This window comes from Telmatherina bonti (genome assembly GCF_933228915.1).
Source record: "Telmatherina bonti genome assembly, chromosome: 18".
Lineage (NCBI taxonomy): Eukaryota > Metazoa > Chordata > Actinopteri > Atheriniformes > Telmatherinidae > Telmatherina > Telmatherina bonti.
In genome coordinates, this window is record NC_136616.1 from 24,065,677 (window position 1) to 24,081,879 (window position 16,203).

The 16,203-nt window shown below is 38.3% G+C and overlaps 1 protein-coding gene across 1 annotated transcript in view; it reads right to left on the reverse strand.

Annotated features, from left to right (window-relative positions):
- Positions 1–16,203, reverse strand: part of adgra3 (adhesion G protein-coupled receptor A3) — a 35,902-nt gene extending 19,699 nt beyond the window's left edge. The window contains exons 1-2 of the mRNA XM_079257719.1: positions 15,685–16,203; positions 6,064–6,135 (exon numbers count right to left, since the gene is read on the reverse strand). Coding sequence (XP_079113845.1) covers positions 6,064–6,135; positions 15,685–15,887 — 275 coding nt within the window. The 5' untranslated portion in view covers positions 15,888–16,203. The remainder of the gene's footprint in view (positions 1–6,063; positions 6,136–15,684) is intronic.

Genomic DNA, 16,203 nt, shown 5'->3' on the forward strand with positions numbered 1-16,203 from the left:
CTACATGCCTTGTTGTGTCTCCTCCTCTCTCTGTTTTTTTAAAAAAAATATTGTTTAATAAACAACATGCTCTTTTTTTCTTTTTTTTTTTAACTGCTTTTTTTGCCTTTTTTTTTTTTTGCTGTTGTTGCAGCTAAACTCTATACATTCCCAGGTATTGTGAAGAAAAGGAGACTTTTCTTGGTAAGATGGTAAGAGGTACAGTAAGTTATGGTGGTAGGAGTAGTTTTGTGTTTTTTACACTAAAATGAGCAGTTTAAGAAGATTATAGTTGCAAAAACTAATAGGGCTTTGAAATAATGCTTTTATTCCATGATATTAGTGTCTTTTTTATTTATATTTTTTATCCTATGGGCTGTGATGTTATTCCAATGATGTTCTGACTTTTATTTATTTAAAAAGGTAGTTTTTTTTCCCACTTTGTAGTATCAAAAGTCAACTATCAAGCACCATTCTTAGTATCAGTATCGAATTTGAAATGTTAGTATTGAGACAACCCAAGAAAGGAAAATCCAAAAAAACTGAGGGTGCCAGTACTACTGACTAAATTAGAAAGCTGCAGCTTTCACATGTTCCAATATTTGTGGATAAAAGACAAGTAAGAAAAAAAGCAGTCCATGTTTAATCATCTATAACTACCCCTCAGATTCCAAAGACCACAGACCACACAAACCTGGCACCTTTTAAATCTATTTGCACAGAGAAAATGCCAAGTTTTCTTGACACACACACACACACACACACACACACACACACACACACACACACACACACACACACACACACACACACACACACACACACACACACACACACACACACACACACACACACACACACACACACACAGCTGGCAGTGTATTTCTAGGTGTGTTCCAGAAATGTTCTTGAACTGCCCCCAAACAGAAGGGTGGTTTTGCAACTGTGGCTGTTTTTAGGTGCAAATTTACAGTCTTTCAAAGGTGTTTTTCAGACTAGCATTAAAACACATGAAGTTTATTTTCCAAGTTTAAGTTTACTACATACTTCATATACCAGAATCTTGGCAGCAGACTTAGCTGGTGGTGTTTAAAAAGTCATCTGAATAAATCTGAAATATAACTGGACATTATACGGTCCAATGTTAGTGTAAACTAAGCTTGTTATTGAACCCTAATGTTATTAAAATAGTTTGTTGGTTTTAGAATGCTTTTATACCTGTAATAATACCATATAATACAGCCATACTGGACACATGTTCAATCCTTTTACAGTCAAAGTTGCTGCAGCTAAAGTAGTTTTTACAGTTACATGACTAACAAGGCAATAAGGGGACACTAGCAAAACAAAACCCAGCAGAGCTTTTGTCAAATATAAGCTAGCTTAAGATGTCATTACTATAAATATTAGCATAACAACTCTGTCCTGATTGTAGAAAACAATAGAAAAGAGGGAGCAACTGGTTTATTTATTTATTAGTTTGTTTATTTTTTGGGGTTCTTTCAAGTTTTTTGGAGAAATTATATGAAAAAACTAAAACTTGCATGGTCTGTAGTGGCAAAATAAAAAAAAATTAACTGACCTTTTAATGGGGAGGTTAATTTGCACTCAGTTATTTCACTAGAGGTATCAACTTCTTATTTTTTCAGTTTTACCTGTGTTCACATACCGACTATAGCCTGAGCTGTCTGCTGACTTCATGTGATTACAATTAATCTTAGATGTAGATAACCATATGGAGAACTTTAGGCCCCTTTAGAAACTTAATTCTGCATGCAAGATCTTGTTCTGAGTTCTGAAAGTAAACTTAGCCTGACTGACTTGTGGACATCTAAAGTTCAATGGCCCTTTCAGATAGACCAAGAATGCTGCAGAGGACATACAGCAGAGATTTCCCCAATTTTACTTTAAAGGTTGAGTATGTAAGCGTTTCAATATTTTCTAAATAAATTAACTAATAAAATAACTACAATCATAATTAGAAAGTTTTTTGAACATGTAGGTTCCAGTCTGTCCATATTTGATGCATTATTAAATTACAAGTTTAATTAATGACAAATGACAAAAAGCACTTTTTTTTACTGGTAGGCAAACATTTAAGAAGAGTCTTTGTCATTAATTAAACTTGTAATTTAATAACATCAAATATGGACAGAATGGAACCTACATGTTTAAAAAATCTAATTATGATTGTAGTTATTTTTTTTAGTTGATTTTATTTTGAAAATATTGAAAATCTTACATACTCCACCTTTAATCACATGCTGAACATCTAAACACAAAACTATCATGTGTCCAAGTTAAGTTCCACCATTATATGATATGAGATCAGTTCTGCTGTTTTCCAGTGTGCACGGCCATATACTGATGCGACTGCAACTTAGACTTGTGCCAGTTCAAAATTACTGGTTACAAGTCTGACACAATGAGACTGTTGTGATGAATAATATAACATTCAGACATGAAGCAAGTTAAGTTGTCGTACACTGATCCCCTCTGGTTAAACAGAGAAGCCTTCATGATTACCTTTTATTGAAGAAAAAAAAAAAAAAAAAAGGTATTAAGTAAAGACTGTATTGTACCATCCATTTCAAACCATCCTTTATAAAACAGATAACTTGCTTGAATGACATAACATTCATAAATGGTCAACATTCAATTCTCCAGAATATCACATGCTACTTTATTATCCCTGCACCATTTTCCACAATAAGCATTCCTCCATGGCAGTGGATTTGGAAAGGAATTAGCATGTGATGGCCGCCTAGCTCGCCTCCCCTTTCTCTGACGAGAGTGATAATGGGGATTGTGAGTGGCTTATATACAAGCACGGACACCTTTGGCCTCAACAAAACACTGTGGTCTCCACAGTTACTTTGCAATTTCATGCAAAGTGTAGGACAGGAGTAATCAATTCTTTCCCCTCTAGCAGTCACAGCCAGCTGCTGTCTCAGTCGTCACCACTGCATTTAGGGAGTCCAAATGTAAGAGAGACCCTTTGTGGACACAGGAAAAAAGAAAAGAAAAGCTGAGAAAGTGGGAGGAGGGAGGGGTGAGCGGCAAGACGGAAAGCTTGAGCGCTCTCAAAAAGACTCATGAAATTCTTTTCCCCCAACTTGAGAGTTTGCAAGAAAGAAAAAAGTGATTTTGGATGTGGCGGGGGGCAGGGCTTCAGTATTGTGGGAATTGTAGTGTTGACACCCCTGGCACTGACTTAGCCTCATTACAATTACAAAGCCATCAAGCAATCTCGCTTTAGTAGTTGAGGCTGGATTATAGTGGGACGGAGTCTATGAGGTGCAAATGGGAGCTGTTTATTGGAGGTAGACTTTCCTGTGGATTCATGCAATGATATGCTGAAGAGAGTCTTCAACCAAAGTGCCTGGCCATTCACAAAAACAAAACAAGAGAACCTTAAAAGCTGTCCAGGCAAAGAGAGATCAAAGAATTTTCCTTTTCATTCTCAAGACCTGAGCTCTTTACACTAACAGGTGAACAAATCACAAGAACTTCTTGGGAATTCTGCTAAACAATCTGGGCAGAAGAATATGGAAGGCAGCAGGAAGAAAAAATTAAAGACTACATGAGGACTCGTACTTTATAGTGATGTATAAAATCCCAAACTGCAAACAGATATCGGAAAAATCTATGAAAAATTCATCACTAGGTTTAAGTGATTAACAATATCTGGAAAGTGTGGATCTAATTCAGTCAAAATCATCTTTCCAAACATCACAAGACTAACCACAGCTAGTTCTGCTTCATGCATCTCTACCCTTTTTGAGTAGTTACGAGAAAGCAGGCAGTAGAAACATGCTCTTCAGATTCCATATCAATGCAGTCATGTGTTATTGTAGCCTTGGGTAAAAGCATTTGCCATTAATGGTCTGGTTACTTTATCTGCATGAACCCATTCCTGAGTAATAAATCACTTGTGGCCCATGTGTGCCGGCCCAGAGCCATTTTCTTACACTCCCTGTAGGTAGGAAATGCAGAGGTTAACGTTCCTAATATTAGTGTCATATGACTCATTGTTGAAGGTGGCGATGTCTTAAACAGTCTGAAACAAAAAGCAACCAATAAAAAAGCAGAAGTGATTTCCTTTACCTCCCTGAAATCTGCAACGACTTAAAGAAAAAGCAGAATTGTGTTTATGTCAGTCTGTGTGAAGAAAGATTGGACTATCCCAAGAATATCCAAGCAGCTGTCAAGAGTGTGCCACCAGGCAAACAACTAGAAACCTTCCGGGCTATTCCTATAATTAGCCGTTTCTAGTACTGTCTTAGTCTTCCACCATAGACTGATAAGTCTTAACTGAGGCTAAGTGCTGTGTGGATGCCTCCTGGTTTTCTGTGACCTGGATGTTCCGCTGGCATGGCGCCAATGTGTGTTTTGCAAACCTCCAGCTCCAGAAGTCAAAGCTTCATTTGTGGAGTGATGGATGGCTCCTGCTAATGCACTGGTAGATAAAATGTGAAAAACAGAGGGGGCTTTTGAAAACAAGCTTAACCTCTCTCTCTCTCTCTCTCTCTCTCTCACACACACAAACACACACACACACACACACACACACACACACACACACACACACACACACACACACACACACACACACACGAGTTGCACTGGTGGTATTTTCAAAAATCAATGCAACTTAAATATCTGTTCTGACAATAAAAAAAAAAAAAACGGGGGTGGTTTGGGGTAGATGGATCCATTTTATTTGAATGCATTGTTATTAGCATTAATTTTATTAATGTCATTGAAATCCACTTGCAGAACAAAGAGAAATGACTTGTTTTCACATAACATCAGTGGCTTCATTAATTGTTTGAAGTGATAACATTTACTTAATCATACATTGAGTACTTTTCCATTCATGCTCCTCCCTGACTTCAATGAGATACTGTTTGCCCGTGCAATATCTACAGTTTGTTCAAGACTGGGCAGTGCATCGTAATAAAATAGCCCTTACAGAGTCACAGTGTGCTTATGACCACATAAAATACTGCCTAAAAAGGTTTATACTGGTGTGAAAAACATGAAACGGCTGTGCAAAATGCAGTGACGATAGACAGAAGCAGCTTAAAATACAACTACTCCCTGATTGGCTTATTGAGGGTTTAAATGAACTACGATTACGGCGTAGTTGCTACCCAGTTGAGATGCAATGTCTATTTCCCCTTAGGAGACCTTCTTCACACCAACACCATTTGTAAGAAGAGAAGCTGCAGAATCACACAATACTCTGTAAGGGTGCATTCACATTGGCCTTTTTTATTTTAGACCTAGTCCAATTGATGAGAGGGTCTGCTTCATTTTGGAACTTGGAAATAAACCCGACAACTCATTGTGGGTGAGCACAATGCCCAAAAGAAATAAAAAAACAAAAAAACAAAGCAAAGCATAAGAAATAACCATGTGTTGGACAAAAGATGGCTGTGGACGGGAGAATGGCTCGTGGATTGACGTGGAAGAACTGAAATCTGATCAACACAATGACCATTTTTCTTTCAAACTAACTAATCCCCTTGGTTTTGTTTTTTTTGCATTTTCTTGCATGTAGCAGTCTACAACTTGTAGATTCAAGCAGTAGCTTCTGTCCTATTATCTATTTACATTTAGTTTATTTGGAGTATTACTCAACATTGAATTTGTTTTAAACACAACACATATCCAAAGCCCTACTTACCAATATTAAGGCATAGCTCATTATGCTAAATTTTGGGGAGTCTTGAAATTAGTTCAATTTTAGATATTCACGCACAGTTGTTGAACAATTTGTTTTTGAATGTAATGAACTATTTCATTAGATCCCCATTTCTAAATAGACATCCCACATTTTGTTTTTTTTTTTTCTGTATAAAGACCAGCTGCCACAAATTTAATGAACCTGCTGTTGTTCATTGTTTTGTTCATAAATGTGACTGCAGCAGTTTCATGTTCAAAGTCATTTAGATATGTTACAAATACCAACCTAGAATTTTTTTCCTCTCTCTTAGCAGAAAAGCAACATGATGATATTTCAATCATGATATCAACATGTTCAGCTTCAACCGTTTTATCGGACACGATTATACTTACAATTTTTCCAAAGCAGACAATCCATAAAAAGATCCATTTCGGAGCTCTTGAATCTTGTTGTTGTTTAAAATTCTGTGGAGGAAAGGAAAGGTTTAAATACAAAGCAACTGAAATTGATTAAACAAGAAAGACTGCGATGCAACTTACGGACATATTGCGTCGGCAGCTGAACTGTGTGGGTCAACTTATCATACATCAAGGCCAATTTAATGTTTAGAAGAAAGCAACAGCTTCTCCTGAGGCAAACCAGCAACAGCACCGAATTAAATGCAAAAGCAGAAATCAAGGGGATCTACTGTCTTTTTTTCAATTAGTGGAAGGATGCCACACTGCTACTTGCCGACACTAAATCACACTTCTTTGTGCTCTTGCCACTGTCAGCTTCTAGTCAGAGATCTAAAGAACACCTGAACTACTTGAACTTCAGCCCAGTGTTTTCTTTCATGCTAAACAGCAGTGTCTGAGCTTGTAACAGGTCACCAAATGTGATAAACCCTCTTGACTTTCACAGGTAAGCAAATCATATTATGGTCTACAGCCAGTTACATACTCTGCGAAATGCAATAACTCTTTTTCTTGACGTCATTGTGAACTTGCAGACATGACTGGGAACACCTTGTTCTCGATGCATCAGCAGAGTAGAACTTTCTTCTTGTTTGAAAGTATTGTGTGATTGGTCGGACCTTTGAGCATTTGCAATAATAGATGAAGAGGATGGCTGTTGCTTCTGCATTTTTGTGGATGCAAGTTTGCATGATAGTTTTAATAAACAGCTGATTGTGGTGGTAAGAAAATAGGAAAATGTACACAACACATCGCATTTAACCCCATCGCGTGGGCAACCCTGTTCTGTACAAAGTTTGTTGCTAGATATGACATAGCAGGGTCAACTGTTCATTGCACAATAAAGCAAACACCCCACAGAGGTTCTCTCCCCTCTGATGCAGCTGAAGTTTCTCAGAGTATGAATTGAACAAACCAAAATTAACATTTTTCTTGTTTCTTACAGGGCATGCAATAAGCTTAAATAGTTCCACACTCAGATAAAAGTATGGCATTCAATGCAGCACTGTTAATTAAATCAATTACCAAACTTTACTACTTAATGTAAAGAGCTTGAACAGACAGATGACTAAAGCTTATTACATACTCCACGAGAAGTGAGAACTTTTTTCTGGTTCTCGAGGGCCAGAGAAGAAAAATTACGTCATTTTGTCTCACGGAAGTGCTTGAAGACAGTTCTCGACACATCAGGCTGGCAGAAGTTTTTTTCTTGCGGGGCTCCGAGACATATCGTTTGATTGGTTGGACATTTAGGGTGGGCGTGGTTAGCACAGAAAAGCATGAAGCAGATGCAGCATCCGCATTTTGCTGTTGCAGGTAAAACGGATTGTTTTGATAAATCAGCTGACTGAGGTGGTAAAAAGAAAAAAAGTCCGAACATTCTTAAAACGTGGCATTAAAATACTAAGGTGCATCCTCATGCACAAGCCACCGTGCTGCGGATGAAGTTTCTTGTTAAATATGAAATAACTGGGTTCATTACACATTTACATTGCCGTTGCAGACAAAGCTTCTCATGGAGTATGAATGGACCAGACAAAAAAAGATTTTTTTTCATGTTCTTGCAGCCTCAAGAAGGATCTTGTGGAGTTTGTCACAAGCGTAAGTCCAATTCATGAAGAAAGTAAGAAAGGTTGGTCGGTATGTTCTTGTCAATATGCACATATTTACAGCCAACACAAAAGCAAATGCAGTTGTAAACATTTAAATGCATACATAGTAAAACTGTTTTTTGGTATGTTCCCTTCAAATTTTCTGGAATCCTAGAACTGCAAGTCCTATTTTATCAGAATTTCTGGCTTGTTTCATTTCAGAGCTTGAGAAACTGTGGAAAACTTCCTTTTAGGGGCTATAAACTGCATTTTATTAAGTCACTTTGCAGTTTGTTCCCAGCAAAGCTAATGCACAAAAGGCCAAGTTGAAAAGTTGTGCTTCACTTTACCCCACGTCCCCCACATTCCAAATAATCCAAGACTTTCTTTCAAACGCAACCCTGAAGAATTTAGAAAAACCAATGGCACCATTAACCCGCAGCAGAAAACCCAAGCAGGGACTTGAGGTTAGCACGTTTCTGGCCAGCAGGGAGGGGATGTGGTGGATGATATACATGTTAGTGGCACCCGCAACTTTGGGCCAGATTGGAGTCATTACAGGGTGTTGAAGGGTTGTTTTATGACAGGGTTGGACAGAAGAGACTTGGAGATTTGCTGTTTGGCTCCTTGCCTGCACACAAATAGATGCTGTGTTTCCAAAGGTTCTGGATGCTAACATGACAGATGTTAACACATGAAGATGTTCACCGTAGTGTGTGTATATGATCTGATGACATAGACAAAGATCCTCAGCTTCCCAATTCCAAGGCAATAAAAGGTTAATCAAATGTAGGGAAGTATAGTTGGCATAGAAGGGCTGAATTTGGTGAATGTTACACATTTATATGTGTATATATACCTGGCATTATTTTGAAAGAAGGCAGACAAAATGCAACATTACATTGCAGGACATCTGTAATACCAGAAGTCAAAAGACTATTCAAGAAGTCCTTCAACATCTGTGACTTGGAGTTGTTTCATCTTAGAAACAGTGATTTTATCTCAGCAGAAAATAGGACAATTGGGCTTAGGAAGCAGATCATGAATTTCAAATACATCTTTAAACCATCCGAGACAGACTACATTTCAGGCCTTGTGACTGTAGGTCGTCAAAATACATCTGTAAAAGAGTTCTCCTGAGAGTCATGAGCCCTTTCTTGGCTTCTTTCCACCACCCCCACCTCTTGTGCATGATTACCCGCCTTCTTCTTCTGTCCCACCCGCTTCCTCATCACAGGATTGAAACCTCTGCATGTAAAAAAAAAAAATTGCTTTAGCTTTGTAACGTTTTGCACCAATGTGAAAAAATTTAACTAATGACAATGCAGCAATAAGCATGTAGCATCATATCCAATCTGATTAAAGATCATAGTCAATTAACTACTTTAATCTCTGCCCACCCATGAGCGAATGCCTTCCCTTGTGCCCATCTACAGACGTCATCTTGACGTCTCCGAACTATCGCCAAATTACAATTTTTCGGAGTAAACCTCAAACATTACATGAGGGGAGTGTTGCTTGTCTTGACGCGTACAGCAGATAAAATCTGCTTCAGTCCAAGCCAGGAAAAAGCTGCAGGGGATCCCACCAAATCTCACATCCTGTCTACTGATACAGATGACATAAATCACAATGACATTTATGGAGGAGTCGTCTCTGAAACAGGAATTTTCACTCCTATTCAAATAGTTTAAAATGCTTTGGCCTCAATTTTGTCTTGGTTTAAAGCTGAGTAGAGCTGAATGGAGAGAAGAAAAAAAAAAACAAAAAAACCCTACACCTATGGTAATATAAGTGTCTGGCTACAGGCACAAGGAGCACAATGAATAAAAGGCAGAGTTAAATGGTGAACATAATTTTTTTATGCTCAGGAGGCATTTACAATAAAACCATATATAAGGACATTAAAAAAATGTGAAGAAAAAACAAAGAATCCCCAGAATGAGGATTTATAACTCCTCACCAGGTTTTCAAATACATTTCTGACAGCAATTCAGCTCATAAAAATCTTTTCTAGCATTCCCCTCACTACATTGGATGGAAAAATGAGCATAAGCTTAGGCAGAAAAAAGAACTGGTCCAATAGCTCAGGTTTTGTGACTTCTAAGACTTGCCATTTACTAATGATTTGCATGTCAGGGTCAACAGGATGTCAAATACATGTTACTGAGAGGGTTTTTGAGTCCATAAAAATAAATTGGTTTACTTGTGGCATTCTTAAAAGGTCTTTTGTATCATACACTCCTCATGTGGCCCATTTATTTTTCTAGATTGCAGGTCTTATCACACCTTTTACCAGCAATACAACCAAATCTATAACAATTCCCCTTATAACTCTGCAGCTGACTAAAACAGGATGGGTCATAATATGAACATAAATGTATACCACTGCAAATATCTCATAGCTGCACACTAGAAGGAATCAATTGTCTGGAAATAAAGAACATTTTAGCCAAGCTGACAAAGTCAAAGCTTAAGTGATCTACAAAATGAAAGGACACAAACTGACTGGATGTGCAGCTGTCAATGCCTTGCCTTTCGGATTTTGGCTTTCAACTGCAAACACTGCAGAACTACTTAAGAACACATGCACGCATTTACACAGAAACGGAAGCCTTCCCTTCAGCAGACCAATAGCTTTCCTGGAAAGTACCAAAAACAAATCCTCTTAGGGCATGCATGACAGAAAGCACCCGTATTCTTGTTACAAAAGCTTTTCAAAAAGCTACCAGCAAGACATAAAAAAGCATTCTCCAAAAATGAAGTGACTGAGTTTACAATCAGCTTCAGAGTTATAGGATGTGAAATCCAGAGAGAAACAACCCCAAAAGCATGGCTTTAAGGCAGTGAATCACCAAGAAACCAGATGAGAGCGTAACCCTAACTCCCATTTTGCCCTGTTTTGAAACCAGGCAGTTTACTGCGCTCCAATGTGTCATCAAACTAAACGCACTTTTCCTGCAGCAAGGGAAAAAAATCCTTGCTTTCTTCCTGACATTAATCCTCCACAGAGAGAAAAACCAGGTGTGCTTACTTGCACTGTATAACCCAGGTGCTCCTGTGAATAGATCTAGATTACACTAAGCAACCCTGGTAAAGAAATATGAGCTGGGCGAGCATAGAAAGCTTAAATATAGTAAGTTCCTGTGTGCGTGTGTGTGGGTATGTAGGTTGAAACTTAAACAGGTACAGAAATAAGCACTCATGCACACACCCATAGAAATTACTCATAACTGTATCTGTCCATGAGAGATAGAGGCTAAATGCAACCATAATTTAGGAGAGACCTACTCTGACATGGGGGGACAGGCCAGCTGTAAACACATTTGTGTCATTTCCTCTCGGATTACTCAGGCATGTGGTATCATTTGAAAAGCACAAATGCAGGGAATGCATTACTCAGTTTTTTCTCTCCACAGAGAGGCATTCAGAGCAGAAATGCAATGAATGAACTTCATGCACTCAACGTCAGAGTAAGCTAATACCAGCAATCATTTAAAGTCAGGTAACTGAGCAGCTGCTCTTGTACAAACATGCATGGTTTAAGTTAAGAGTTATGGCTGTTTTCCATGCACACACACTTAAGATAAGGGGTATTTCTTTATGGCATGAAGTCAAACCAATTATCCAAGCGATTTGACAACCTCATAACAGCTGTAAGAGTTGCAAAGAAAAGTGTAGAATAAAATTCATCATTGTGTAAATCTTCATCAAGTGAAACCCCAAATCAGAAAAAAAACAAATAGCAGGTAACCTTGAGGAGAAAAGGAGTAAAATCCCACAGGGATGTGAATCTAACAACTCATGATTCAATTCAATTCCAATATTTGGGGTGACGATTTGATTCAGGATTGATTTTTGATTCAAACAGATGTTCAGTTCATAACCACACACTTAACAAAAGTTGATAATTTCCCAAGTAACTTCATTCTTTTATAAGATAGAAAGAACTAAGACATTATTTGGGTTGATTCGATTGATCCGCCACCTCAATAAGCTGTTTCATCAAAACAATCTGTTTTTCCTGCAACAGCAAAAATGCAGAAGCAGCAACTCCACTTCATGCTTTTTCCCGTGTTAACAACGCCCACCTCAACAGTCCGACCAATCACACAATACTTCTCAGGGCCCCAAAAGAAAGTTAGTTCTGCCAGCCCGATGTGTCGAGAACTGTCTTCAAACGTGTCCGCGAGAACAAAATGGCATCATTTTCTTCTCGGGGCCTCGAGAACAAGAAAAAGGTTCTCGCTTCTTGCGCTTAAGACTTAAGTGATTCAATTTACAGCAATGCATTGAATGATGACATCATTTTTACCACCAGTTAAGCTCGAAGAATTATGGATTCTTTTAAAACATTGACAAACATGACAAAAAACAAACAAACAATGATTTACACAAATTTCCTTTCAGTAATAGCAGAGTGAGCCAATTAACCTTTTTGTTGAGGTTTAAAAAATATAAACCCTAATGGAGGCATTTGTCTGCATTGCTCTCAGACCCTGCACACACACACAAACATAGATGGAAAGACATGCAATCTTTCTTATAAGCTAACAATGTATACACTTTAGAGATGACACTAAAGGATCAAATGTTAATTAAAAGTTAGCATAAGGTGGAAAAGGCAAACAACAACAGATTTCGAACAAAAACACAGGACATTCTTCATCATTCAAGGCTTAGTTTCTCTTCACTTCATACCATTTTTCATTAGTGACAAATCAGCAATATTGTTATTATATATAAAACCCCTTATTTTAAGTCTGATGACTTAGCCATTAACTTCTTGATCAAGTTACCAAGCTTATGTCAACAGAGTAAACTCCTCCCACTTTAGTACTGGTTAAAATGGTGTGAAAGCGGTCTGGTTTGCATAAAAGCACCAAATTTCAGGCACACTACAACAGAAACAGAATAATGTCTGTTTGAAAGCACTGACACATCACAGCTGGGATGCAGCTGTCTATTGACCTCAGTAGAAACGCCGCTATCTGTGAGATGCAGAAGACAGCAGCAGCCCACAAACTCATGTTCAGATCCGACCAACATCAGGGGAATCATGTTCAGTGTTTGTCATATGATGACAAAGACACCGCTGTGGAACAAGAGATCACTGATGCAGCCACGTTAAATAATTCTAAAGATATGCTGCCATTTTATGTGTTTACGTGCAACAACATTAAGTGTAATGTTTCTTTTCAAAGCATTTGATGACTGTGGGGGGGTTTTTTTGTTTAAAATTGTACACAAAATTTAGCATTAAAAAAAAATTTGAGATATTTTTTGGCCATGTCAACAAGTCTGACATGGTACTTGATCTAAAATTCCAGTCAAATAGGGTTGAGCACCAAGAAGTTAGTTATGGAAAAGGTTAATCTGATGTTTCACAGCAGAGCAAATCTTAAGGATGAACAGCAGCGTTTCAATCGAGTTCATAATGCCTGAAGCAAAAGTCTGCATATCAGTCTAAAAATGGCAATGAATGACTGTCTTTTAACCAAACCAACAAGAGATCTTGTTGCTCAGGGTGCGTTCACACTTGCAAAATTTGATTCAATTAAACTCTGGTGCGACTGCTCTGTCTGTGTGCTGTGTGCTCCATTTAAATAAGCCTCGCAAACATTAACAGTAGGGTGTTCACTTCCCATTGTATTATGCTGCTGTTTGACTGAAATATGTTTGCATGTCCATACCCTTTAACACTTAAAGCAACTCTAATCACTGTAATTTGGTACATTAATTAGTTTGGAAGGAAGAACCAAAAAGTGAAAATGTGAACATAACCATAGTATGCACCTCTACTTACAGAAAACAAAGATTTACATACTTAATGGAGAAAAAAAAACAAATTTTATCCAAGTTAAAAAAAAATTGCCAATTGAACAACATCTGAATCAAGACTAATATGAACCTAGCATCCGTGCAACAATTGTACTTTTGTTTTGGCCGAGGAAGACGGACACTGAATCAGCTCCGTGCTAGGAATCCAAACCGTTAAATCCTTGAGAAGTTTCACTGATTTAGCAGGTCATAAATTATCACAAACGCACTTTGCTGTCATCATCAATTGTTGTTTCATTGCCAGTCATGTCTACAGGGAACCATGAAGTGACCACTTTTGTCGTTTTCCTACAATGCACAAAAACATTTGCCCAAAGATTCAAAAGCAGAGAATGGAAGAAATTCCTGAGGGAAGCACTTCTTTCTGTTTGTGCTCTCTAATTAAATTGTCCTTGTTCTTTTGAGGTCATCCTTTGCATAATGGTGTCTAGGCTTAATGCTAAGTCATGAGGAACCCGTCTCAACCCACAATGTGTCTCAGTCAGAACAATGTGACAAACTCCCAAGTTCACCGAGGACCTACGGAGACGGTAAACATGCGGACTAAGAGCAGAACACAGCTGAACAAGACAAGTTCCAAAATGGCACCTCATAACACGAAAAAATAAAGTTACACATGAATGAAGACACAATATATAAATAATCTGAGATGTATCTAATTCCGATGCTTCTATTTTTATGATAATCATACTTTGTGTGATGAGAATTTATTAGAAATTGCAGGTGATAACTGCTGATGCCATTTTTAACACGTTTAAAAGACTTCCTGCTAAAACCTTTGACACAGTCTTGTAAACTGGTGGTCTTGATTTATGTGCACAACTATTTACGCACATAAACAATACTTGCCATAAAATACTCAGTGCCACAAAATTAATGTTGAAGCAGATTTGGAAGAACTTCATGATTATCCCAAAAGTTGTTAAATGTTGTTTAAAAACCTGAAAAAGAAGCATAGTGAAATAACTAAGGAGAATAAGATCTTGTTTAAAATAAACAGGAGCATGTAGTGTATGTACCGACAGGCCTTTAGAGTCATTTCACTTAGTTAAGGTGCAGGTGTTCAGCTCTAATCTGACTTCAATACAGCGGTCTAATTTGGTCTTTTTCTGACTCTTACAGCTAATACAATTACTGCATTCATTAACCTAAACTTTAGCCTTGATAGATGTCATGCTTTACTACAGTTTTCAAAAGGGCATTGAAAAAAACCGCAAGCTTTTTGCTCATTTAGAAATGATCTAATAAGACTTGGTTTTGTTTTGCCCTGGGATAACAAGTTCAAACCTCTTACAAACATGCCCATTTCTAACTCATCACTCACCACCTTCTCCATTTCCTTCCTTCCCTGGACTCTATTATTTGCTTTATAGTCCTGCACCCTGCCCTGGGATTCTTATATTTCAACGCAAACCACCACAAAACACCAGTGCTCATGACACAAAGCTTTGAGTTTGTGAGTGTACTTCACTCCCACTTGCTCGGTTCTGTCAAAAGTTCTGTGGCAAACGTAAACTAAGTCGACAATTGCTCCAATTGGGTATGACTTTAAAAGTATTCCAACTTAACTATGAAAAAGCCATACTACTTCTCAGCTTGTGATCCCATGGTGTGTGTTACATGCCCATGGCTTGTGAAGGAACTTGGCACACAAGGATGAGAAACCAAATCAGTGCTCCTGCTTGCTGATGTCATAGTAAAAAAAAAGTACAAACCCTGATTTTTCATTTAAGACTTCAATGTTATTACTTTAGCAAATGGGTAGGAACCGAAAACTTCCCTTAATTACAAATGAAGCATTCACATGTGTCATTTGTAAATGGGATAAACACAAAGCTCACTCAGGTGTACTGTCAGTAGCTAAAACTGAATCTAATCCCATCAAAGTGTATGTTACAGCCTGGTGGAAACACACACACACACTCAAACAGTACAAGGATTTTTTCATAGCCTGCAAGCTCTTAGAAATGCCTAATTTTCATTTTAGTAGCTTTTTCATAATTATTGCTCTTTATTGTTACCTTTGCAGTAAACTTTAGACATGTTTTAGACACATGATAAGTAATCTGGATGATAATTAAAACGCTGTCACTGGTTAAAATGGCTGTAGCGCTTGAGTACTCACAGTGTGACTGTTCTGTTTGGGAAGGAGTCCGGGGGTAACACCTGATGGAGCTCCATGTTGCTGCAGACCACTCTGTCTGAAGGCAGGCTTTTCCCACCGCTTTTCGATCGTTCATCGGACGATTTGCAGGGAAAAGGGACGGCGGAGCCCCGGCAGCCGCTCAGCAGCAAAATCAGCAACAGCTGCCGCCAACCCACCTTCATTTTAACACACACGGCCACAAAACCACTGCAGCATTGGCAAACGAAAGAACCTTTTAGAAACTACAAGCGGGACCGGACTGGTTGCCGAATCCGATACAGCTTTATTATGAAGATTTAAAGCCAGACACAAATGAATGCTTTGCCTGGGTGCTATTTGGCTCAAGCAAGCCTTCCTCCTCCATTTCTCGACAGGCTCTCCCGTTTTGCTCGGCGGTTTTCGGTCCAAAGGAGGTGTCCTTTGTTTAGCAAATAACTCATTTATAATTCCCACTCCATCTTGGCGTGGCGTCCTTTTTCTGCAATTTCACAAATCCGG